Source organism: Salmo salar, chromosome 04 (genome assembly GCF_965601325.2).
Source record: "Salmo salar chromosome 04, fSalSal1, whole genome shotgun sequence".
Classification (NCBI taxonomy): Eukaryota; Metazoa; Chordata; class Actinopteri; order Salmoniformes; family Salmonidae; genus Salmo; species Salmo salar.
Window position 1 is genome coordinate 12,949,924 of NC_138294.1, and position 26,885 is coordinate 12,976,808.

Here is a 26,885-nt window from a genome sequence, read left to right on the forward strand (position 1 = left end):
TGCCCTGCCTGGTTATACAGTAACATGTTCTGTCTGGTTATGCAGTAACATGTCCTGTCTGGTTATACAGTAACATGTCCTGTCTGGTTATACTGTAACATGTCCTGGCTGGTTAAACAGTAACATGTCCTGGCTGGTTATACAGTAACATGTCCTGGCTGGTTATACAGTAACATGTCCTGTCTGGTTATACAGTAACAAGTCCTGGCTGGTTAAACAGTAACATGTCCTGGCTGGTTATACAGTAACATGTCCTGGCTGGTTATACAGTAACATGTCCTGGCTGGTTATACAGTAACATGTCCTGGCTGGTTATACAGTAACATGCCCTGTCTGGTTATACAGTAACATGTTCTGGCTGGTTATACAGTAACATGCCCTGGCTGGTTATACAGAACATTTTCTGGCTGGTTATACAGTAACACGTCCTGGTTGGTTATGCAGAACATGTTCTGGCTGGTTATACAGTAACATGTCCTAGCTGGTTATGCAGTAACATGTCCTGGCTGGTTATGCAGTAGCATGTCCTGGCTGGTTATACTGTAACATGTCCTGGCTGGTTATGCAGTAACATGTCCTGGCTGGTTATACAGTAACATGTCCTGGCTGGTTAAACAGTAACATGTCCTGGCTGGTTATACAGTAACATGTCCTGTCTGGTTATACAGTAACAAGTCCTGGCTGGTTATACAGTAACAAGTCCTGGCTGGTTATACAGTAACATGTCCTAGCTGGTTATACAGTAACATGTCCTGTCTGGTTATACAGTAACATGCTCTGTCTGGTTATACAGTAACATGTTCTGGCTGGTTATACAGTAACATGCCCTGGCTGGTTATACAGAACATTTTCTGGCTGGTTATACAGTAACACGTCCTGGTTGGTTATGCAGTACATGTTCTGGCTGGTTATACAGTAACATGTCCTGGCTGGTTATGCAGTAACATGTCCTGGCTGGTTATGCAGTAGCATGTCCTGGCTGGTTATACTGTAACATGTCCTGGCTGGTTATGCAGTAACATGTCCTGGCTGGTTATACAGTAACATGTCCTAGCTGGTTATACAGTAACATGTCCTGGCTGGTTAAACAGTAACATGTCCTGGCTGGTTATACAGTAACATGTCCTGGCTGGTTATACAGTAACATGTCCTGTCTGGTTATACAGTAACAAGTCCTGGCTGGTTATACAGTAACATGTCCTGGCTGGTTATACAGTAACATCTCCTGTCTGGTTATACAGTAACATGTTCTGGCTGGTTATACAGTAACATGCCCTGGCTGGTTACACAGAACATTTTCTGGCTGGTTATACAGTAACATGTCCTGGTTGGTTATACAGAACATGTTCTGGCTGGTTATACAGAACATGTTCTGGCTGGTTATACAGCAACATGTCCTAGCTGGTTATACAGTAACATGTCTTGTCTGGTTATACAGTAACATGTTCTGGCTGGTTATACAGTAACCAGCCCTGGCTGGTTATACAGTAACATGCCCTGGCTGGTTTTACAGAACATGTTCTGCTGGTTATACAGTAACATATCCTGGTTGGTTATGCAGAACATGTTCTGGCTGGTTATACAGTAACATGTCCTAGCTGGTTATACAGTAACATGTCCTAGCTGGTTATACAGTAACATGTCCTAGCTGGTTATACAGTAACATGCCCTGGCTGGTTATACAGTAAAATGTTCTGGCTGGTTATACAGTAACATGTCCTAGCTGGTTATACAGTAACATGCCCTGGCTGGTTATACAGTAAAATGTCCTGGCTGGTTATACAGTAACATGCCCTGGCTGGTTATACAGTAAAATGTTCTGGCTGGTTATACAGTAACATGCCCTGGCTGGTTATACAGAACATGTTCTGGCTGGTTATACAGTAACATGCCCTGGCTGGTTATACAGAACATGTTCTGGCTGGTTATACAGTAACATGCCCTGGCTGGTTATACAGAACATGTCCTGGCTGGTTATACAGTAACATGCCCTGGCTGGTTATACAGAACATGTTCTGGCTGGTTATACAGTAACAAGTCCTGGCTGGTTATACAGTAACATGTCCTGGCTGGTTATACAGTAACCAGCCCTGGCTGGTTATACAGAACATGTCCTGGCTGGTTATACAGTAACATGTCCTAGCTGGTTATGCAGTAACGTCCTGGCTGGTTATACAGAACATGTTCTGGCTGGTTATACATTAACATGTCCTAGCTGGTTATGCAGTAGCATGTCCTGGCTGGTTATACAGTAAGATGTCCTAGCTGGTTATGCAGTAACATGTCCTGGCTGGTTATACAGTAACATGTCCTGGCTGGTTATGCAGTAACATGTCCTGGCTGGTTATACAGTGACATGTCCTGGCTGGTTATGCAGTGACATGTCCTGGCTGGTTATACAGTAACATGCCCTGGCTGGTTATACAGTAACATGTCCTGACTGGTTATGACGGACCTGGCATCCTTTCACTCCCTCCTCTCTACATTCTCCTCTTCTGTCTCTGCTGCTAAAGCCACTTTCTACCACTCTAAATTCCAAGCATCTGCCTCTAACCCTAGGAAGCTCTTTGCTACCTTCTCCTCCCTCCTGAATCCTCCTCACCCTCCCCCCCCCTCCTCCCTCTCTGCGGATGACTTCGTCAACCATTTTGAAAAGAAGGTTGACGATATCCGATCCTCGTCTGCTAAGTCAAACGACACCGCTGGTCCTGCTCACACTGCCCTACCCTGTGCTTTGACCTCTTTCTCCCCTCTCTCTCCAGATGAAATCTCGCGTCTTGTGACGGCCGGCCGCCCAACAACCTGCCCACTTGACCCTATCCCCTCCTCTCTTCTCCAGACCATTTCCGGAGACCTTCTCCCCTTCCTCACCTCGCTCATCAACTCATCCTTGACCGCTGGCTACGTCCCTTCCGTCTTCAAGAGAGCGAGAGTTGCACCCCTTCTGAAAAAACCTACACTCGATCCCTCCGATGTCAACAACTACAGACCAGTATCCCTTCTTTCTTTTCTCTCCAAAACTCTTGAACGTGCCATCCTTGGCCAGCTCTCCTGCTATCTCTCTCAGAATGACCTTCTTGATCCTAATCAGTCAGGTTTCAAGACTGGGCATTCAACTGAGACTGCTCTTCTCTGTGTCACGGAGGCTCTCCGCACTGCTAAAGCTAACTCTCTCTCCTCTGCTCTCATCCTTCTAGACCTATCTGCTGCCTTTGATACTGTGAACCATCAGATCCTCCTCTCCACCCTCTCCGAGTTGGGCATCTCCGGCGCGGCCCACGCTTGGATTGCGTCCTACCTGACAGGTCGCTCCTCCGCACCATGTGCTCTCACCACTGGTGTCCCCCAGGGCTCTGTTCTAGGCCCTCTCCTATTCTCGCTATACACCAAGTCACTTGGCTCTGTCATATCCTCACATGGTCTCTCCTATCATTGCTATGCAGACGACACACAATTAATCTTCTCCTTTCCCCCTTCTGATAACCAGGCGGCGAATCGCATCTCTGCATGTCTGTCAGACATATCAGTGTGGATGACGGATCACCAGCTCAAGCTGAACCTCGGCAAGACGGAGCTGCTCTTCCTCCCAGGGAAGGACTGCCCGTTCCATGATTTCGCCATCACGGTTGACAACTCCCTTGTGTCCTCCTCCCAGAGTGCTAAGAACCTTGGCGTGATCCTGGACAACACCCTGTCGTTCTCCACTAACATCAAGGCGGTGACCCGATCCTGTAGGTTCATGCTCTACAACATTCGCAGAGTACGACCCTGCCTCACACAGGAAGCGGCGCAGGTCCTAATCCAGGCACTTGTCATCTCCCGTCTGGATTACTGCAACTCGCTGTTGGCTGGGCTCCCTGCCTGTGCCATTAAACCCCTACAACTCATCCAGAACGCCGCAGCCCGTCTGGTGTTCAACCTTCCCAAGTTCTCTCACGTCACCCCGCTCCTCCGCTCTCTCCACTGGCTTCCAGTTGAAGCTCGCATCCGCTACAAGACCATGGTGATTGCCTACGGAGCTGTGAAGGGAACGGCACCTCCATACCTTCAGGCTCTGATCAGGCCCTACACCCAAACAAGGGCACTGCGTTCATCCACCTTTGGCCTGCTGGCCCCCCTACCTCTGAGGAAGCACAGTTCCCGCTCAGCCCAGTCAAAACTGTTCGCTGCTCTGGCACCCCAATGGTGGAACAAGCTCCCTCACGACGCCAGGACAGCGGAGTCAATCACCACCTTCCGGAGACACCTGAAACCCCACCTCTTTAAGGAATACCTAGGATAGGATAAAGTAATCCTTCTAACCCCCCCCCCCCCCCCCCCCCCCTTAAAAGATTTAGATGCACTATTGTAAAGTGGTTGTTCCACTGGATATCATAAGGTGAATGCACCAATTTGTAAGTCGCTCTGGATAAGAGCGTCTGCAAAATGACTTAAATGTAAATGTATATGTAATGTAAATGGTTATACAGTAACATGTCCTGGCTGGTTATACAGTAACATGTCCTGTCTGGTTATACAGTAACATGTCCTGGCTGGTTATGCAGTAGCATGCCCTGGCTGGTTATACAGTAACATGTCCTGACTGGTTGTACAGTAACATGCTGGTTATAGTTGCGTCACTTTCTTCTTCTTCTATTTCCCTTGTTATCTGATTCCTGAGTAACTTCCTGGTCTTCTGGGGGAAGTTCCACCCACATACACCCGGCTCACACATCCTCTTATGTGGTCTCTTACTAATCTATTGGCAATTGACCAATTACTAAATGCATCTTACAGACTCCTATTTGTGTCATCCCAAGCCTTCAAACGGAGGTCACATTATGGCTTGCACCGTGGCCATGTAGGGGCCGTTTAGGGGCTATTTTTCTTTTACCTATGCTGTCTGTGTGTGACATCAGTGTGAGGAGTTATTCAGAAGTGTGTGTAGGATATTGATCTGCATCTTTCTCAGAGGTTTAAAAAGGGAACTTGACGTGAGTCCGTGTCAGTGTGGCAAGTGTGTCCTCTTACTACTGTTCTGCCCTCTGTCTATGTCCAACTACAGGTAACACTGTTTTAATGATCCAATCACATTCAATCAGGAAGCTGGGAAATCTCCTAGGACATTTTCCCTTCATTACTTAATATGTGCCTTAATTCTTCTTATTAATGAACTGTGTCTTTAGATCAGTATGGTTAAGGAATTATTCACACTACCAAGTTACCTCAACAGTTAACAATGTATTGTATTGAATGGGTGAGTAATTGAGGATTGTTTTGTTTCTTTTCTTTGTCAGGCTTGGGGAGAGGCCAAATTGTGTCCCAAATAGCACCCTGACCACTATTTAGTTCACTACTTTTGACCAAGGCCCATGGATCAGGTCAAATGTAGGGCAGGAGGAGGGCTGTACTTAATTAATATGGTCAGTGTGAAAACGATGATTGATATCAGACCAGAAGTATTGTTAGTAAGACTAGCTAAGCATTGGCACCAAGTGTAGAGTTTTCACATGTTTTTTCAGTTTAGGGGATAAGAGTCCTAAAGCAAAGCTAAAACATTTACATATTACCTAATGTTTTCTTTTTTCAATTAACCTAAGTTAAAATGTTAATGTGTTATAGTCTCTATGGCCACTAGACAGAACACAACACAACACAGAACACAGCATCCACACATTGTTCATTTTATAGAAGCAATACCATTTCATAGAAGTAATACTTAATAAATAAACTGTTTAGAGGGAAGAGGACAAAGCTGTCTCACTATCTCTCCTCTCTCTCTCCCTCTATCTCTTCCATCTTTCTCACCCCTCCCTTTTCTCCCCTCTCTCTCTCTCCTCTCTCTCTCCTCCCCTCTCTTCCCATCTCCCTCTCCTCCCTCTCTCTCCCTTCCCTCTCCTCTCTCTTTCCCCTCTCTCCATCTCCCCTCTCTCTCTCCTCCTCTTCCCTCTCTCCTCCTCTCCCCTCTCTCCCTTTCTATCTCCCTTTCCCCTCTCCTCTATCTTTCATCTCTCTCCACTGCTCTCCCATTTCTGTCTCAATATCTCCCCTCTCTATCTCTCTCCCCTCACTCCCTCTCCCTCTCTCTCCCCTCTCGCTCTTGCTCTCTCTCATCTCTCTCCTCCACTCTCTCTCCTCCCTCTCTCCACTCTCTCTCTCCTCCCCTCTCTCCCCTCTCTCCCTTTCCCCTCTCTATCTCTCTCCCCTCACTCCCTCTCCCTCTCTCTCCCCTCTCGCTCTTGCTCTCTCTCATCTCTCTCCTCCCCTCTCTCTCCTCCCTCTCTCCACTCTCTCTCTCCACTCTCTCTCCTCCCCTCTCTCCCCTCTCTCCCTCTCTCTTTCCCCTCTCTCCCTCTCTCTTTCCCCTCTCCCCTCTCTTTCCCCTCTCTCTCCTCTCCTCTCTCTCTCCCTTCCCTTCCCTCTCTTTCCCCTCTCCTCTCCTCCTTCTTTCCCTCTTCCACCTCTCTCTCTCCCCTCTCTCTTTCACCTCTCTCCTCCCTCTCCCCTCTCTTCTCTCACTCCCTCTTTCTCTTTCTTTACCCTCTCTCCTCCCCTTTCTCCATCTCCCTCCTCCCCTCTCTCCTCCCTCTCCCTCCCCTCTTCCTTTCTCTTCCTCCCCTCCCCCTCTCCTCTCCCCTCTCTCCCCTCTCTTCTCTCTCTCCCTCTCTCTCTTTCTTTACCCTCTCTCCTCCCCTTTCTCCATCTCCCTCCTCCCCTCTCTCCTCCCTCTCCCTCCCCTCTTGCCTCTCTCTTCCTCCCCTCCCCCTCTCCTCTCCCCTCTCTCTTTCCCCTATCCCCTCTCTATCCTCCCCTCACTCCTCCACTCTTCCCTAACTCCCCTCTCGTTCCCCTCTCTCCATATTGCGACAGGTTTCCTTCAGGACAGGTTTTCCACTGTTTAGCTCTGTCAGAGAAATATACTATGTTACACGTATTGAACAACAAATTCTAACATTGTAATTAACTGTTGGCAAATCCTTGAGGGTGCACTCATGAGGTTAAATTCCGAAGCTAAACCCTTCTCCCGAAATATACACTTGTACACTCTCCCTCATTGATTTAAAGGAATATGATTGCACCAATCCAATGCATTTAAATGCATGACTGAACAAGGGCACACTTCTGGAGAATGAAGGGTAGAGAATGGGGACACAGCCCTAGTGACTGACTTGACTACTTACCACACTCAGAGAGCCTCTTCTCTAGCACCACCTTCTCATTGGTCAGAACACTGACCCTGTCACTAAACCTGTCCCTTTCTTTAGTCAGGGCAATGTAACACTCCTGTAACTGTTTTTTGTCAGTTTTCTCTTGGTCTCTCTCCTATTGCAGCTGGTTGCTCTCTGTCTAACTCGTCTCTTTCCCTCAGTAACTGGTTTCTGTTCGTCCGGCACTGGTCTCGCTGTACACAGAGCCATGATACAACTGGTATCTGTCTGTTCTTGCACCAGACCAGTGGTGTTGCAACAGCCCTATAAATGTTTTCTCTCTTCATTAGAGCGGGCTGAAAGAAAGAAAAGAGAAGTTCCTGGGATGTGTCCCAAATGACACTATTACTTATATGGTGAGCTGCTTTTGACCAAAGCCCTAAGTGCCATGGTCAAAAGTAGTGTACTTTAAAGAGGATAGAATGCTATTTGGGACACTGTTTTTTTTAGTGTGTCAGCAATTTTGACAGACTGCTGGTCCCACAAGCTATGTAATGTATGTAAGTCTGAATTGTGACCCTTGGTTTGTGAGAACAGAACTATGGTGTGATAATGACATACATATCTGTACTATCGGCCCTGGTTAAAACTATACATGGAATAGGGTCCCAAATGACACCCTAGGTTCCCAAATCGAAAAGGTTCCCAAATGGCACCCTATCCCCTATTTAGTGCGCTACGTTTGACCAGTGCCCTAATGGGGTGTCATTTGGGACACAGTCTCACTCACAGAAAGCCAGTCTCAGGGAGATGTTGAGAGTGAATTGTAGAACATACAGCACTCCTAAACACACAGCAGCCAGCCTGTAGAGTCTTAGTCTTCTATCTGCAGAGAAACACACACACACACAAACATACATACACACGCAGACACACAGAAACACAGACACAGAAACACACACAGAAAAACAGACACAGAAACACATGTAGACACACACACCGTCATCCTACATGACTAATGATTGTTCTAAACAGAACACACGTCATCCTACATCACTAATGGTTATGATTAGAATTCTGAGAGCCAAACATTTCCATTGCACCATTGGTTTTCCCCCATCGAGGGTTGGCAGCAACAGTTTGCTCAAGCTTGTGGTCATCTCAAATCTGATAAACAGGAAGCTACTGCATGAATAAATTAGACAATATAGCTATAGCATGATTTACAGGGGCAATCAGTGATTACTATATCACATTTTGTTTAACTGTAATTTATAATTGCCTTCTGACTTTAGTTTAACAGTCTAACCCCATCAGGACCCAAAAAATAAGCTTGTTCTACCATGGAATTGTAAACAAACCCTGTGTAGCCTCAAATAGTTAAAACTATCATTTAGATCTCGTGGATGGTCGGTCCTTGCATTCATACTGTAGCTCTGTGTATGAATTTGAGAGTGGTAACATTTTTACAGCCCCGTCCCTCAGCTGTTTACCAAAAACAGTGGTGGGGTGTCCACTGTGTTGTTGTTGAAAAAGGCTATTTTGAATTAATCGTATTTAAATAGTTCCAATAACTAAACTAAAAAAATACATTGAATTGATACATTTTAGTGAACGTGACCCAGCAGGTTTTGAACCCCATGCTACGCACCAACTGAACCACACAGAAGATGTACACGTTTTTCCTATTATGTGGTATTAGTGTGTGTGTGTGTGCCTTTCTTTCCAATGTCTAGTTCAGAGTGCCATTCTAACAAAATATATAATTTGTCTTCAGAGTTCCTTAAACAGCAGTACCTACAAGAGGCCTTTTTCACACATCCAGTACTGTGGATATGAACACAGATAGTCCCACCATCCTCTGTAGCCTGATGACCAGTAAGGTACCACCACCACACACAGGTATGCAGGTTCATGCCTGCATACCTGCCTGCATCCGTGTCTGTGTGAGAGTGAAAAATAGATAATTCTTTGTACATGAGAGATGGGTCTTAGTCTTCACACTTGTTGCTCTGTTCCAGTTTTCTTCAGTAACTTTCTTTAATTCAATCACCTGTTTGTTGATGTAGTCGGCCATCTTAACTAACAGTACCGAATATCAATGATTACCCCAATCAATCAATTAGGTCTGTCTGACCTCTTTTTGTAATATATATGATATATATATATATATATAAAACTTACTTTTACTTACAGTATTAACTTACTGTATGATTATCTTTCTAACTGACTCCTAATGGGAATATCTACTGTATGATTACCTTTCTAACTGACTCCTAATGGTAATATCTACTGTATGATTACCTTTCTAACTGACTCCTAATGGTAATATCTACTGTATGATTACCTTTCTAACTGGCTCCTAATGGTAATATCTACTGTATGATTCTAACTTGTTCTAACAGTGTCTCTGCTGCTGCAGTAGTTTATGTGTCGGGGGGCTAGGGTCAGTCTGTTATATCTGGAGTATTTCTCCTGTCTTATCCGGTGTCCTGTGTGAATTTAAGTATGCTCTCTCTAATTCTCTCTTTCTCTCTTTTCTTTCTTTCTCTCTCTCGGAGGACCTGAGCCCTAGGACCATGCCTCAGGACTACCTGACATGATGACTCCTTGCTGTCCCCAGTCCACCTGGCCATGCTGCTGCTCCAGTTTCAACTGTTCTGCCTGCGGCTATGGAACCCTGACCTGTTCACCGGACGTGCTACCTGTCCCAGACCTGCTGTTTTCAACTCTCTAGAGACAGCAGGAGCGGTATAGATACTCTCAATGATCGGCTATGAAAAGCCAACTGACATTTACTCTTGAGGTGCTGACTTGTTGCACCCTCAACAACTGTGATTATTATTATTTGACCATGCTGGTCATTTATGAACATTTGAACATCTTGACCATGTTCTGTTATAATCTCCACCCGGCACAGCCAGAAGAGGACTGGCCACCCCTCATAGCCTGGTTCCTCTCTAGGTTTCTTCCTGGGTGTTGGCCTTTCTAGGGAGTTTTTCCTAGCCACTGTGCTTCTACACCTGCATTGCTTGCTGTTTGGGGTCTTAGGCTGGGTTTCTGTACAGCACTTTGAGATATCAGCTGATGAAAGAAGGGCTATATAAATACATTTGATTTGAACTTCAGTGACTAGTAGTTGAGTAGTTACTCTGATGTGCATCTCCACCAGGTTCCTCTCTGTTGTCTGTCTGAGGTCCACTACAGTTGATAGAATGTTTTAAGAATCCAATCACCTTCAAGCAGGAAGTTGGTAGACCTAACAGGATATTCTAAACAGAGTGATATAACATGATAGCTGCTTGACAACAAGTAGTGACGAGTGCAGTCTTTCATCCTATCACTTTGACTGGCCTTCAAATGGAGTTCACATTATGACTCTCTCTCTCTATGCCACTAATGGCCTTTTTAAATACTGTCTGTGTGTGACGTCAGTGTGAGGAGTTATTTCAAAGTGTATGTAGAAAATCTGTCTGCATCTTAATCAGAGGTTTAAAAGGTAAACTTCACAGAACACAGTGTGTGTGTGTGTGTGTGTGTGTGTGTGTGTGTGTGTGTGTGTGTGTGTGTGTGTGCCATCTCAGTACCTCTCTGCCCTCTGTGTGTGTCCAGGTCACACTGTTTTAACAATCCAATCACATTCAATCAGGAAGCTGGTAGACCTTGTTAAAGGACGTTTCCTTTATTTATTCATCTGTGCCTTAATTCTTCTTATTATTAAAGCAGTTTATGTAATAATTGATCATGGAAAAATCACAAGCCTATGGCAAATCACATAACATGTTTATATTAAAAACATTGAATACAAGCATTTTACAGATTACAGTATGTCTACACACTCTTAAACTATAGAGAAAATTGATGCCACTAGAACTGGGCTTTCTTTGGCATTAGCCATGAAGGATTTTGCCTCAGCCCGAGTCTTTCGCCCTGCTGGGAGGGTGTACAGCAAACTAGGTTACACTGCATTACACACTGCAATAAATACTCCAATCATGAGCCCTGGCCTGCCTTTTTTAGTGGTACCTAAAACCAGCATTTCTGTATACTGTGGAGTCAAAGTTGTTTTCAAAGTCATTTTGATTCGTCCAAATAATTAATATGTTGTCGGGCATCTGTTCATTCTCTGAGGGAGAGCGTACAAAGATGAGAAGGAGAACCGGAGGTAAACTTTCTTAGCTTGCTACTACTATAGCTAGCTACTTTTGTTAGCCCATGATGAGGCTATTCAGAGTTATTGACCTCACAGTAAACCAGATTCGAGTAATTTAGCTACAATTCAACATGTTGACTCAAAAGCTGCACTGACAGATTACGTTAAACTAGCTAACTAACGTTAGGGACAACCTAGATTAGCTTTTTGGACACTGGACACTAAATCCAACTGCTGGAGCTCTGTTCACCACCCAAATAGTATCACTAACCAATTACTGTCTAATCAATTACTGTCCAAATATACAAAAAATTGCTAATAAACCTAGCTAGCTAGCTAACTTGAGGGGCATCAATGACTAACATGACACTAGCTACTTTTGGTAATGTCAGCTCAATTATCTGTTGAAAAAACAAGATGGACATACAGAATTTCTTCTTGAGAAAGAGGGTGAGAGATGCAGCTCAGCAAACACAGAGACAGTCGTTCTAATTGCAGGAGTAAGTGCATAGATTTTGTGTGTTTACAATACAATTGCAAATGCACTGATATTATTCTGCATCTACATAGAGAGACAGAGGTCCACAGGACAGACAGAGGAGCGTACAGGAGAACAGAGAGAGAACAAAGGTATTGTGGTTAGTGATACAGTGGCAAGAAAAAGTATGTGAACCCTTTGGAATTACCTGGACTTCTGCATAAATTGGTCATGACATTTGATGTGATCTTCATCTAAGTCCCATTTGACAGTTGAATGTTCATCGGGTTTAAGATTGAGTGAACTGCTATTATCTTTAAGGAACAGAAATTATCTCAAATTTTATGGACATATTCAATCTCTCCCTAACCCAGTCTGCTGTCCCTACATGCTTCAAGATGGCCACCATTGTTCCTGTACCCAAGAAAACAAAGGTAACTGAACTAAATGACTATCGCCTGTAGCACTCACTTCTGCAATCATGAAGTGCTTTGAGAGACTAGTCAAGGATCATATCACCTCTACTTTACCTGACACCCTAGACCCACTTCAATTTGCTTTCCGCACCAATAGATCCACAGACAATGCAATCGCCAATCCATTGAATTAATATTAAAAATGATTGATTATTTGGTGTCAGGAGAGCACAGCGCACTGAAGAAAGCAGTAAGATATGAAACACAGTGTTATGTTTCTGCAAAATTTTCACTGCTAGCGTGCGAGGCCAAGAGTGCAAGCTGCTTCATTTCGGCCGAGCAGGTATCTGTATCTGTGTTACAGTATGGTGTCATGTGAGGAGGCTGGTGGGAGGAGCTATAGGAGGACAGGCTCATTGTAATGGCTGGAATGGAATTCATGGAACGGAGTCAAACATGTGTTTTATATATGTTTGATGCGTTTGATACCGGTCCATAAATTGCATTCCAGCAATTACAATGAGCCCGCATGCCCTCCCACCTGCCTCCTCTGTTGTCATGGTGTTGTTAAACACTTTTTTCACAAATCCAGTAACGATTGTCTTCACATGATTGGTCATTCCATGCTTTTACAGGATGCCATGTTTCTGTGTTCAGCTCAACACAGTCCTCCTCCCCATTTGCTGGGTTGTCACCACCATTATCAGGCTGCGGTGAGTACCAGTAACTACAGGGTAAACAAGACAGAGAAAATAAAATGCTAAAGATTTGTCACATGCTCTGAATACAACAGGTGTAGACTTTACCGTGAAATGCTTACTTACGGGTCCTTTCCCAACAATGCAGAGTTAAAATGTCAGATAAAAATAAAAAATTAGCTAAATAGAAAAAGGAAAATATTAACACAATAAAATAACAACAACAAGGAATACCGGTACCGAGTCAATGTGCAAGGGTACGAGGTAGTTGAGATAATTTAGGTAATATGTACATGTAGGTAGGGGTAAAAGGGACTAGGCAATCAGGATAGATAATAAACAGAGTAGCAGCACTGCATGTGAAAAGGGGGGTGTGTGTGTGTGTGTGTGTGTGTGTGTGTGTGTGTGTGTGTGTGTGTGTGTGTGTGTGTGTGTGTGTGTGTGTGTGTGTGTGTGTGTGTGTGTGTGTGTGTGTGTGTGTGGTTGTGTGTGTTTTGAGTGTGTGTGTGTAGTGTGTGTGTTGGAGTATCAGTGTAGTATGTCTGAGTGTGTGAGTGTGTGGGTAGAGTCTAGTGAGTGGTGGGTAGAGTCTAGTGAGTGTGTTGGTAGAGTCTAGTGAGTGTGTGAGTAGAGTCTAGTGAGTGTGTGGGTAGAGTCTAGTGAGTGTGTGGGTAGAGTCTAGTGAGTGTGTGGGTAGAGTCTAGTGAGTGTGTGGGTAGAGTTTAGTGAGTGTGGGTAGAGTCTAGTGAGTGTGTGGGTAGAATCTAGTGAGTGTGCAAAGAACCAGTGCAAGAGAGCCATTGCATACAGTCAGCGCAAAAATCAACAAAAAAAATGTCAAAGTAAACAGTCAATCTTGAGGATACCTCATCAAGCTTGGACCTACAAACACAACTTTATTTGTATTCTTTTTTATATAATGTTCATATGCAAATAGTACTTGGTTTCTATGATATATCTTTAGTGCTTGTAGAATGACATCTATGAGTGGAAATATGATTTGAAGCAATATGTCATTTGGTAAAAGTCTCCATACACCTGGAGGATCATATCTCACCTTGTACTCATTGGATTATGAGCAACACAGAGAATCAGTCCTACTCCTTTTTTAGAGCAGTAGTCTCTTACCTTGGGGTGGTCAGTGTTTTTAGAGCAGTAGTCTCTTACCTTGGGGTGGTCAGTGCTATTATAGAGCAGTAGTCTCTTACCTTGGGGTGGTCAGTGTTATTATACAGCAGTAGTCTCTTACTTTGGGGTGGTCAGTGTTTTTAGAGCAGTAGTCTCTTACCTTGGGGTGGTCAGTGCTATTATAGAGCAGTAGTCTCTTACCTTGGGGTGGTCAGTGTTATTATAGAGTAGTAGTCTCTTACCTTGTGGTGGTCAGTGTTTTTAGAGCTGTAGTCTCTTACCTTGGGGTGGTCAGTGTTATTATAGAGCTGTAGTCTCTTACCTTGGGGTGGTCAGTGTTATTATAGAGCAGTAGTCTCTTACCTTGAGGTGGTCAGTGTTATTATAGATCAGTAGTCTGTTACCTTGGGGTGGTCAGTGTTATTATAGAGCAGTAGTCTGTTACCTTGTGGTGGTCAGTGTTACTATAGAGCAGTAGTCTCTTACCTTGGGGTGGTCAGTGTTTTTAGAGCAGTAGTCTCTTACCTTGGGGTGGTCAGTGCTATTATAGAGCAGTAGTCTCTTACCTTGGGGTGGTCAGTGTTATTATACAGCAGTAGTCTCTTACTTTGGGGTGGTCAGTGTTTTTAGAGCAGTAGTCTCTTACCTTGGGGTGGTCAGTGCTATTATAGAGCAGTAGTCTCTTACCTTGGGGTGGTCAGTGTTATTATAGAGTAGTAGTCTCTTACCTTGTGGTGGTCAGTGTTTTTAGAGCTGTAGTCTCTTACCTTGGGGTGGTCAGTGTTATTATAGAGCTGTAGTCTCTTACCTTGGGGTGGTCAGTGTTATTATAGAGCAGTAGTCTCTTACCTTGAGGTGGTCAGTGTTATTATAGATCAGTAGTCTGTTACCTTGGGGTGGTCAGTGTTATTATAGAGCAGTAGTCTGTTACCTTGTGGTGGTCAGTGTTACTATAGAGCAGTAGTCTCTTACCTTGGGGTGGTCAGTGTTATTATAGAGCAGTAGTCTCTTACCTTGGGATGGTCAGTGTTACTATAGAGCAGTAGTCTGTTACCTTGGGGTGGTCAGTGTTATTATAGAGCAGTAGTCTGTTACCTTGTGGTGGTCAGTGTTACTATAGAGCAGTAGTCTCTTACCTTGGGGTGGTCAGTGTTATTATAGAGCAGTAGTCTCTTACCTTGGGATGGTCAGTGTTACTATAGAGCAGTAGTCTGTTACCTTGTGGTGGTCAGTGTTATTATAGAGCAGTAGTCTCTTACCTTGGGGTGGTCAGTGGGGTGCCGTCCACCCATTTCCAGGTCCCCTCAGTAACAGAGTCAGTCAGACCAATCCAGGCTCTCTTATTGACGCCAAAGATTAACTGCTGTTGGTGAGAAAGATACTGATATTGTCAACTACTATAGACTACATGTGTTAAATACTGGAAGATACATTACTGACCAAGAGATGTTTGATTCACTCACTCACTCACTCACTCACTCACTCACTCACTCACTCACTCACTCACTCACTCACTCACTCACTCACTCACTCACTCACTCACTCACTCACTCACTCACTCACTCACTCACTCACTCACTCACTCACTCACTCACTCACTCACTCACTCACTCACTCACTCACCTGTTCCTCCAAGCTGTTTATGATCACCAAATATGCTCCTCTGTTCAGACAGTCCAGTCTGCTCTCCTCCCAGGTTTTCATCTGAGTCGACAGGAAGTAACAGCTGGATCCCAAGAGCCTCCAACCCTCTGGACAAGGTTTCCCGATTTTCCGACAAATGTTTATCCCTGATGAAGAAATGTACATAATATGTGAAATATATAACACATTGTTTATTGTATTGAATATTTTTTTACATTGTCATTTAACTATTGGTGAATCCATGATTGGTGTGTACTGCACACAGTGCACAGAATGAAAGATAGAGAAGAGGGATGCAGCCCTAGTGACTGACTTGACTACTTACCACGCTCAGAGATCTTCTTCTCCAGCGCCACCTTCTCATTGGTCAGAACACTGACCCTGTTTCTCAACAAGTCCCTGTCTTTAGTCAGGGCATTGTAACGCTCCTGTAACTGGTTTTTGTCCTCTGTATTCTCTGACTGGTCTCTGTCCCTCAGTAACTGGCCTCTCTCCCTCTCTAGCTGGTTCATGTTCTTTCTATGCTGGTCTATCTCCTCCTGCAACTGGTCTCTGTCTGTACACAGGTCAGTGATACCACTACTGGTATCTGACTGGTCTCTGCCCCTCAGTAACTGGTTTCTCTCCCTCTCTAGCTGGTTCATGTTCTTCCGACACTGGTCTCTCTCCTTCTGCAGCTGGTCCCTGTCTGTACACAGGTCAATGATACCACTACTGGTATCTGGCTGGTCTCTGTCTTGCGCAAGGCCAGTGGTGTTGTAACAGGTCTGTAACTGGTTTCTCTCTTCGTTAGAGCGGGCTGAAAAACAAAGAAGTTCCTGCATGTCATGCATCCCAAATGACACCCTATTCCTTCTATAGTGCAGTACCATGGACCAAAGCCCTATGTACCCTGGTCAAAAGTAGTGCCCTTTAAAGAGGATAGGGTGCCATTTGGGACACAGTCCTGGTTGTGGTGTTTACAATGTACACCATGTTCAGTAACTTACACATGGCCAAGGGCACCAGTTACAGTAGTTACTACATTCTCTGTGGACAATGTCAACATTATTATTTTTTATTTATATTTTTTATTTATACATACACATATACACATATACATACATATACACATTTTATAATACACCTTTATTATTCCCCACAGACCCTACCACCCCTCCTCCAATTGGAGTAAACTAATACACATTAACACTTAAGCTTCTACCTTCAGTTTATACATATTTTACAGACACAAGCTATTTGACAAAAGTTATATTTTGTTTGTTTTCAGTCCTGGCCTTCCTCTATTTCTGATGTCCATCCAGTTTGATTTCTATTTGTAACTCTGCTATTTCACAACATTTCTGGACCTGTATACATTTTACAGACCCTGTATGTTTTACGTTTGTTATCTTGTTGTTATTGGTCCCACCCTTCAGCTCCGTTCAACTTCTCCCATCAATCTCTTAACACCATGCATTAGGGATTTCTATTTGCAATATATTTTTCAACTGTGCTGTGATGCTTCACAAAAGTACTGAACCTTTCTATTCTCATAGTTCCTAGAGAATGTAAATTAAAGATACATTTTTTCTAAAATAATAATTATATTTTTGATCGATTGACTGACTTTTTAAATCACCCAGTACTGCTATCTGCAGCGTTAGTTCTAGGTAAATGTTGCCATTCCTGGAAGTGTGACCAAGAATGAGCTACAGAACATATGGACAGTACCAAAATAAATGATCTAATGACTCTGCCTCCTCGCAGCAAAATCTGCAGAGCTGGGAAGATTGTATCCCCCATAGAAATAACATTCTATTGGTTGCAATTGGTTGCAAATTGAAAAATGTGAGTTTTGAATCCGCCGTTGTTTTGCGTGTCAATTCATAAACCATGTGCCATGGAATCGGTACATTGAAAGTCTCTTCCCCACTATTTTGTAATTTATATGGCGCAGCTGTCAATTTTTTGGTGCTTTTATTTTTATTTCTCACAAATTTCATTAACCATTTTTGTTTTTTAATGCAGGGCTGACAAACAAGTTCTTTACTTTTTCACCCTTCAACTTGCCTCTTCCATTTTTGTGGCAATGCTGCAATCAGTTGGTATGTAAATTTGGTTAGAGCAGACATTTCCATATGTCTGTGTTATCTGCATGTGTGACATAACTCCACCAGTCCTATTTATGATGTCATTCACTAAAATTATACCTTTTTTAAACATTTCTTCGAAAAATAAATTTTTTTTTCAGTTAGTATACTTGAGTTTAACCACAATATTTGTTGATTTATTTGTTCTTTCTTTTCAGATGGATTAAACTGAAACTGCAACCAAATTTCTAAGGCTTGATTCAAAAATAACGATATTTTGGAGATGATTACGCTTTAATATAACCGGAAGTGAGCAGTTGCAATCTGAATAAAGGGAAAAGGCCATTCTTGAACATGGTGTGAGACATTGTTACTACAGTAATTTGCTGGAGAACCATTTCAGATTTAAGTATAACTTTTGTATTTAATAATTTCTGCCCTCCAAATTGATGTTCGTTATATAAATATAAATTTGGTATATTGTGTCTGGCTTGCCATTCCAAATAAAATGGAATATTTTTTGTTCATATAATTTAAAAAGCAGGTCACTAGGTGTAGGCAAAACAATAAGCAAATAGTTCAACTGTGATATGACTAAAGAGTGAATCAGGATGATTTTTCCACAAATAGACAGGTATTTTCCTTTCCATGGTAACAAGATCTTATCTATTTTTGCTAACTTTCTATTCATTTTCTATTGATTGGAGTGAGATCATTTCTTTCTTTCGGGATATGTATACCGAGTATGTCCACATCCCCGTCGGACCATTTTATTGGTAAACTACACGGTAATGTAAAAGTTGCATTTTTTTGTGATCCAATACATAATATCATCATTATCATCAACACTTATCATCATTTGGTTTTAATACAGAGAGGTTAGAAAAAGTATCTAGATCCTGTAAGAGGCTGTGGAGAGATTCTAATTGTGGTTTTAAAAGAAAACATGAATCATCAGCGTACAATGACACCTTTGTTTTTAAGCCACGGATTTCTGATCCCTTAATATTATTGTTGAATCTAATTTTAACAGCTAACATTTCGATGGCAATAATAAATAGATATGCTCGATAGTGGACAACCCTGTTTTACTCCTCTTGACAATTTAAAACTTTCTGAGATGTAGCCATTATTTACTATTTTACACCGAGGGTTACTATACATAACTTTAACCCATTTTATAAGAGATTCTCCAAAATCGAAATATTCCATGCATTTATATATAAACTCCAGTCATACTTTATCAAAAGCCTTTTCAAAATCAGCTATGAAAAGCAGGCCTGGTTTTTCTAACATTTCATAGTATTCTATTGTTTCCAGTACTGGTCTTATATGATCTCCAATGTATCGTCCATGTAAAAAACCTCTCTGATTAGGATGAATAGTATCTGTCAAAACCTTTTAATTTCTATGCGCCAAGCATTTAGCTAGAATTTTTGCATCTCAACACTGAAGTGTAAGAGCCCTCCAATTTTCCAAATTGACTGGATCTTTATATATACCACTTGGATCCTGTTTCAGTAATAATGAAATCAACATTTTGTTTTGTGTGTCAACAATATTGACAAACTACTGGTCCCACAAGTTTTGTAACGTCTGTAAGTCTGAATTGTGATCCTTGCTTTGTGAGAACATAACTATAGTGTGATAATGAAATACATATCTGTCCTATGGGCCCTGGTCAAAAGTAATGCATTGCAGTACATTCGGAAAGTATTCAGACCCCTTTCCTTTTTCCACATTTTGTTACGTTACAACCTTATTCTGGATATGGATTAAAATAATTTTTTTCTTCATCAATCTACACACAATTCTCATAATGACAAACAAAAACAGGTTTTGTAATTTTTTGTAAATGTATAACATCTTATACATTTACATCAAATATATAACATCTTATGCTTCACAGAGTCGTGGCTGAACGAAGACAGAAATCAACATACAGCTGTCTGGCTATACGATGTACCAGCAGGATAGAACTGCGGCATCTGGTAAGACAAGGGGCGGCGGTCTATGTATTTTTGTAAACAACAGCTGGTGCACTATATCTAAGGATATCTCGAGCTATTGCTCGCCTGAGGTAGAGTTTCTCACGATAAGCTGCAGGCCACACTACCTACAGAGAGAGTTTTCATCTATATTCTTTGTAGCTGTTTACATACGACCACAGTCAGAGGCTGGCGCAAAGATAGCATTGAATGAGCTGTATTCTGCCATAAGCAAACAAGAAAACACTCATCCAGAGAATGCGCTCCTAGTAGCCGGGAACTTTAATGCAGGGAAACTTATATCAGTTTTACCAAATATCTATCAGCATGTTAAATGTGTAACCAGAGGGAAAATAACTTTGGACCACCTATACGCCACACAGAGATGCATACAAAAATCTCCCTCACCCTCCGTTTGGCAAATCTGACCATAATTCCATCCTGCTGTTTCCTGCTTACAAGCAAAAATTAAAGCAGGAAGCACCAGTGACTAGATCAATAAAAAAGTGGTCAGAGGAAGCAAATGCTAAGCCACAGGACTTTTGCTAGCACAGACTGGAATACCTTCCGGGATTCCTCCAATGGCATTGAGGAGTACACCTCATCTGTCATTGGCTTCATCAATAAGTGCATCGATGATGTCGACCCCACAGTGACCGTACGTACATACCCCAACCAGAAGCCATGGATTACAGGCAGCATCCACACTGAGCTAAAGGCTAGAGCTGCCGCTTTCAAGGAGCGGGACTCTAACCCGGAAGTTTATGAGAAATCCCGCTATACCCTGAAACATGCATGAGAGCACTAGCTGTACCGGAAGACTGTGTGATCATGCTCTCCGTAGCCAATGTGAGAAAGACCTTTAGACAGGTCAACATTCACAAGACCGCAGGGCCAGACGGATTACCAGGACGTGTAGCAAGTGTCTTCACTGACATTTCAACCTTTCCCTGTCCGAGTCTGTAATACCAACATGTTTTAAAACCTGTTGGGGCTACAGGTTAGCAATGAACCCCGAGTCGGGATTGCTAACAAGGCTGGAAATTCAAAAACATCAAAAATCTAATAATTTCAATTTCTCAAACAATCAACTATTTTACACAATTTAAATGATAAACATCTCCTTAATCTAACCACATTGTTCGATTTTCAAAGAGGCTTTACGGCAAAAGCATAAAGTTAGATTATGTTAGGACAGTACATAGCCACAAAAGTACAAACATCCATTTTCAATTCAAGGTCAGGCGTCACCAAAAGCAGAAACCAGCTAGAATTATGCACTAACTTTTGTCAATCTCCATCAGATGACACTCCTAGGACATTATGTTATACAATACATGCATTTTTTGTTCCATCAAGTTCATATTTATATCCAAAAACAGCATTTTACAGTAGCGTGAAATTCAGATTTTTTTCTTCTCTGAAATGCTTCCGGTGAACATAACAAAATTACTATTCGAAAACATTGGTAAATTATAATATTGTCATTCAAAGAATAATATATTATCATCTCGTAATTGCTACCGAATGGCCAGATCTCAAAATAACTTTACTGGGAAATCACATTTTGCAATAAACGGGGTGCTATGCTAAGAACAACAGGCTATGCTATACAGTTAGCATCATCTAATATCGATAATAACATTGTAAATATCCCCTTACCTTTGATTATCTCCATCAGAAGGCAGGCATCCCAGGTCCGGAACAAATGTGGTTTCTTTTGACAAAGTTCATAATTTATGTCCAAATAACACCAAGTACTTAGCGTTCATTATGCTCCCACAAAACGTGGTGGGGGGAGTGTAAAATCACGCCGAAAAGCTAAAAAAACCTAGTAAATAATCTATTTACGTCCGTTCAAACATGTCAAATGTTGTTTAGCATTAATCTTTTGGTCCATTTTTAACGTTAAACATCAGTAATATTTTCACACAACCTATCCTATGTCTAGATAAACAATGATGACAAACTCACGTTTCTCCGATTTATGCGCAGGCGCAAAAAAATGAAGTGATGACATGTCAACTTCCTTGGATTCTAATTTGCTCTCTGTTTATCATAGACGCTTCAAACAACTTTATAAAGATCGTTGACATCTAGTGGAAGCCGTAGGTGTTGCGAAATGAATCCTTTCTCACTATGGTATCTATAAAACAATGACACTAAATAGTACAGTCACAAAATTCACATTTTTTTGGGATCTATTTTTCACAGGTTTTTGCCTGCAATATGAGTTTTGTTATACTTACAGACACCATTCAAACTGTTTTAGAAAATTCAGAGTGTTTTCTATCCGAATGTGTTAATAATATGCATATCCTAGCTTCTGAGTTGGTGTAGGAGGCAGTTAAAAATGGGCACATATTTTTTTCAAAATGTCTCAATACTGCCCCCGAGCCCCAACAGGTTTTAAGCAGACCACCATAGTGCCTGTGCCCAAGAACACTAAGGTAACCTACCGAAATGACTACCAACCCGTAGCACTCACGGCTGTAGCCATGAAGTGCTTTGAAAGGCTGGTCATGGCTCACATCAACACCATCAACCAGAAACCCTAGACCCACTCCAATTTGCATACCGCCCCAACAGATCCACAGATGATGCTGTCTCTTCTGCACTCCACACGGCCCTTTCCCACCTAGACAAAAGGAACACCTATGTGAGAATTCTATTCATTGACTACAGCTCAGCGTTCAACACCATAGTGCCCTTAAAGCTCATCAATAAGCGAAGGACCCTGGGACTAAACACCTCTCTCTGCAACTGGATCCTGGACTTCCTGACGGGCCACCCCCAGGTGGTGAGGGTAGGCAACTACACATCTGCCACGCTGATCCTCAACACAGGGTCTAGCTGCACTATCAAGAGCATCCTTACTGGCTGTATCAGTGCCGGGTGTGGCAACTGCTCAGCCTCCGACCGCAAGTCACTACAGAGGGTCGTGCGACCAGACTAGTACATCACTGGGGCCAAGCTTCCTGCCATCCAGGGCCTCTATACCAGGCGGTGTCAGAGGAAGGCCCTAAAAATTGTCAAAGACTCCAGCCACCCTAGTCATAGACTGTTCTCTCTGCTACCACACTGCAAGCGGTACCGGAGCGCCAAGTCTAGGTCCAAGAGGCTTCTAAACAGCTTCTACCCCAAGCCATAAGACTCCTAAACATCTAGTCAAATGACTACCTAGACTATTTGCATTGCCCTCCTCCCCTTTCCACACCACTGCCACTCTCTGTTGTCATCTATGCATAGTCACTTTAATTAACTCTACCTACGTATACATACTACCTCAACTAACCGGTCCCCCTGCGAATTGACTCTGTACCGGCACACACCTGTATATATTGTTATTTTTTACAGCTGCTCTTTATTTACTTGTTACTTTTATCTCTTATTCTTTTCTGTATTTTTTGAAACTGCCCTGTTGGTTAGGGGCTCTTAACCTGATGTGAATAGGGGGCAGTATTTTCACGGCCGGCTTAAAAAAAACGTACCCGATTTAATCTGGTTCTCTTGCCCAGAAACTAGAATATGCATACAATTAGTAGAATTGGATAGAAACACTCTAAAGTTTCTAAAACTGTTTGAATGGTGTCTGTGAGTATAACAGAACTCATATGGCAGGCAAAAACCTGAGAAGATTCCAGGCAGGAAGTGGCCTGTCTGTGAAATTGTAGTCCTTCTGTTGCATCTCTATCAAAATTACAGTATCTGAGCTGTTACGTGACACTTTCTAAGGCTTCCATTGGCTCTCTAAAGCCTTCGGAAACCGGATTGACACGTCTCCTGTCTCTGGGCAAAGTATAGCAGGTCAGTTTCTGAGTGGTCTGCCTGGTGACTCAGAGACTGGAGATGCGCATTCACGAGACCTCGCAATTTTTTTCTTTTCCTCTTTGAATGAATACAACATTGTCCGGTTGGAATATTATCGCTATTTTACGAGAAAAATAGCATAAAAATAGATTTTAAACACCGTTTGACATGCTTCAAAGTACGGTAATGGAACATTTTGAATTTATTTTTTTCGATATGTGTTACCCTTGGCGATGCGCGTTACCCTTTGGATAGTGCCCTGAACGCACAAACAAAACTGTGATATTTGCACATAACTATGGATTATTTGGAACAAAAACAACATTTGTTGTGGAAGTAGCAGTCCTGGGAGTGCATTCTGACGAAGAACAGCAAAGGTAATACAATTCCTCTAATAGTAATTCTGAGTTTAGGTGACCCCGAAGTTGGCGGGTGTCTGAATAGCTAGCCTGTGATGGCTGAGCTATGTACTCAGAATATTGCAAAATGTGCTTTCGCCGAAAAGCTATTTTAAAATCTGACATAGCGATTGCATAAAGGAGTTCTGTATCTATAATTCTTAAAATAATTGTTCTGTATTTTGTCAACGTTTATGATGAGTAATTTAGTAAATTCACCAGAAATTTTGGGTGGGAATGCTAGCGGAACGTCTAGATGTAAGAAGCTAAGTAAGCATTTCACTGTAAGGTCTACACTTGTATTTGGCGCATGTGACTAACACAATTTTGTTTTATTTGATTTGATTTTATTGAAAATAAAAACAGAAATACCATATTTACATAAGTATTCAGACCCTTTGCTATGAGACTCGAAATTGAGCTCAGGTGCATGCTGTTTCCATTGTTCATCCTTGAGATGTTTCTACAACAGGATTGGAGTCCACTTGTGGTAAATTCAATTGATTGGACATGATTTGTAAAGGCGCACACCTGTCTATATAAGGTCCCACAGTTGACAGTGCATGACAGAGCAAAAACCAAGCCATGAGGTCGAAGGAATAATTAGAACTACGAGACAGCATTGTGTCGAGGCACAGATCTGGGGAAGGGTATCAAAACATTTCTGCAGCACTGAAGGTCCCTAAGAACACAGTGGCCTCCATCATTCTTAAATGGAAGAAGTTTAGAACCACCAAGACTCTTCCTAGAGCTGAGCAAACGGGGGAGAAGGGCCTTGGTCAGGGAGGTGACCAAGAACCCAATGTTCACTCTGACAGAGCTCCATAGTTCCTCTGTGGAAATCGGAGAAGCTTCCAGAAAGACATTCATCTCTGCACCACTTCACCAATCAGGCCTTTATGGTAGAGTGGCCAGACTGAAGCCACTCCTCAGTAAAAGGCACTTAACAGCCCTTTTGGAGCTTGCCATAAGACAACTGAAGGACTCTCAGACCATGAGAAACAAGATTCTCTTCTCTGATAAAACCAAGAATGAACTTTTTGGCCTGAATGCCATACCAAAGATGACTTGAGACTGTAATAGCTGCCAAAGGTGCTTCAGTTTTTCATTGTTAGTAAATTGCAAAACATTCTAAATACATGTTTTTTCTTTGTCGTTATTGGCTATTGTTTGTGGATTGATGAGGAAAAAATACATCTTTAGAGAGAGTCTGTAACGTAACAAAATGTGGAAAAAGTCAAGGGGTCTGAATACTTTCCGAATGCACGTGGAATAGCATCCCAAATCCCTATTTAATGCATTGCTATTGACTAGTCCACTAGTAGGGTGTCATTTGGGATACAACCTGACTCACAGAAAGCCAGTCTCAGGGAGACGTTGAGAATGACTTGTAGAACACACAGCACTCCAAAACACACAGCAGCCAGCCTGTAGAGTCTTGTTCTTTCATCTGCAGAGGAACATGCACACCATCGTCCCACATCACTAATGACTATGATTAAAACACAACACATATCCTCCTACATCACTAACGATTATGATTAGAACTTTGAGAAACAAACATTTCCATTGCGCCATTGGCTTTCCCCCGATTTAGGGTTTGCAGGAAGAGTTTGCTCAAGAGTGCTGTCATCTCAGTTCTGAAAACAGGAAGCTACTGTATGAAGAAATTACATGTAACTTTAGCATGATTTAAAGGGGCAATCTGCGATTGCTGTAGCATGATTTAAATGGGCAATCTGCAATATCACATTATTTTTTTACATTTAAATTTAAATTTAAATATTTCCCCATTGATTCTGAAGAATGGAACTTAAAACGTAAATGCTCTATGAACTTAGTTTAACTTTCTAACCCCATCAGGACCCAAAATATAAGTTTGTTCTACCATGGAATTGTAAACAAACACTGTGTAGCCTCAGATGGTTGAAACTATCATTTTGATCTCGTGGATGATCAGTCCTTGAAAACATACTGTAGCTCTGTCTATGAATTTGAGAGTGGTTACATTTTTACAACCCCGGCGGGGTGTCCACTGTGCTGTTGTTTAAAGAGGTTATTTTCAAATAATCGTAGATTTAAAAAGTTACTAATCGTTTTTAAAATTGAAGTGAAAAAATACATTGAATTGATACATTTTAGTGAACGTCACCCCAGCATGTTTTGAACCCGAAGCTCCGTACCAACTGAACCACCCAGAAGACAGAACAATAAAAATGTACAAGTGTTTTTCTATTATGTGGTATTAGTGTGTGTTTTGTGCATTCGGTTCATGCCTGCATTGTTAGGTGTGTGTTACAGTGTGTGTGAGAGAGAATAAGATACACAGAATTATTTGTCCTTACCTGAGAGTTGGGTCTCACTCTTCATGCTCCTCGTTGCTCTGTTCCGGTTTTCTTCAGTAACTTCATTTAATTCAATCACCTGTTTGTTGACGTAGTCGGCCATCTTAACTAACTGTACCGAATATCAATGATTACCCCAATCAATCAATGAATCAACTAATTCAGTCTGTTTGACGTCTTATTGTAATATACATTATTTTAGCATTTACTTATACTATTAACTTACTCATGATTACCTTTCTAACTGACTCCTAATGGTAATATCTACTGTATGATGACTAGTAGTTGAGTATTTGCTTTGATATGCGTCTCCACTGGTACCTCTCTGATGACTGTCTGTGGTCGACTGCAGTTGATAGAATGTTTTAAGTACCCAATCACTTTCAAGCAGGACGTCGTATTTCGCAAGGCCTGTTTGTGGCATTGTTCATAAGGAAGTGACATTATGGCTTGCACTCCATGACTAGCAATCGATGGCGAAATAGGGGAATTTGTTCCTCTATACTGTCTGTGTGACATCAGTTTGAGGAAATATTCAGAAGTTTGTAAGAAATCTGTCTGCATCTTTAGCAGAGGTTTGAAAGGGCAACTTCACAGATGTGCGTGCGTTTGTGCGTGCGTGTGGTTC

The 26,885-nt window shown here is 42.3% G+C and overlaps 1 protein-coding gene across 2 annotated transcripts; it reads right to left on the bottom strand.

Annotated features, from left to right (window-relative positions):
* Nucleotides 1-10,786: 10,786 nt before the first annotated feature.
* LOC106602166 (uncharacterized) lies at nucleotides 10,787-26,603 on the bottom strand. 2 transcript variants are annotated; one of them, XM_045716397.2, is made up of 6 exons: nucleotides 26,258-26,603; nucleotides 25,267-25,362; nucleotides 15,970-16,443; nucleotides 15,624-15,790; nucleotides 15,260-15,363; nucleotides 10,787-12,901 (listed from the first exon to the last, which is right to left on the bottom strand). In XM_045716397.2, exons 1-6 carry the CDS (start codon nucleotides 26,358-26,360, stop codon nucleotides 12,742-12,744), a joined length of 1,104 nt encoding a protein of 367 aa, XP_045572353.1. In that variant the 5' UTR covers nucleotides 26,361-26,603; the 3' UTR covers nucleotides 10,787-12,741. The 2 variants fall into 2 exon arrangements, with proteins under 2 accessions (XP_045572353.1, XP_045572354.1); XM_045716398.2 differs by lacking the exon at nucleotides 25,267-25,362.
* Between the last annotated feature and the right edge of the window lie 282 nt (nucleotides 26,604-26,885).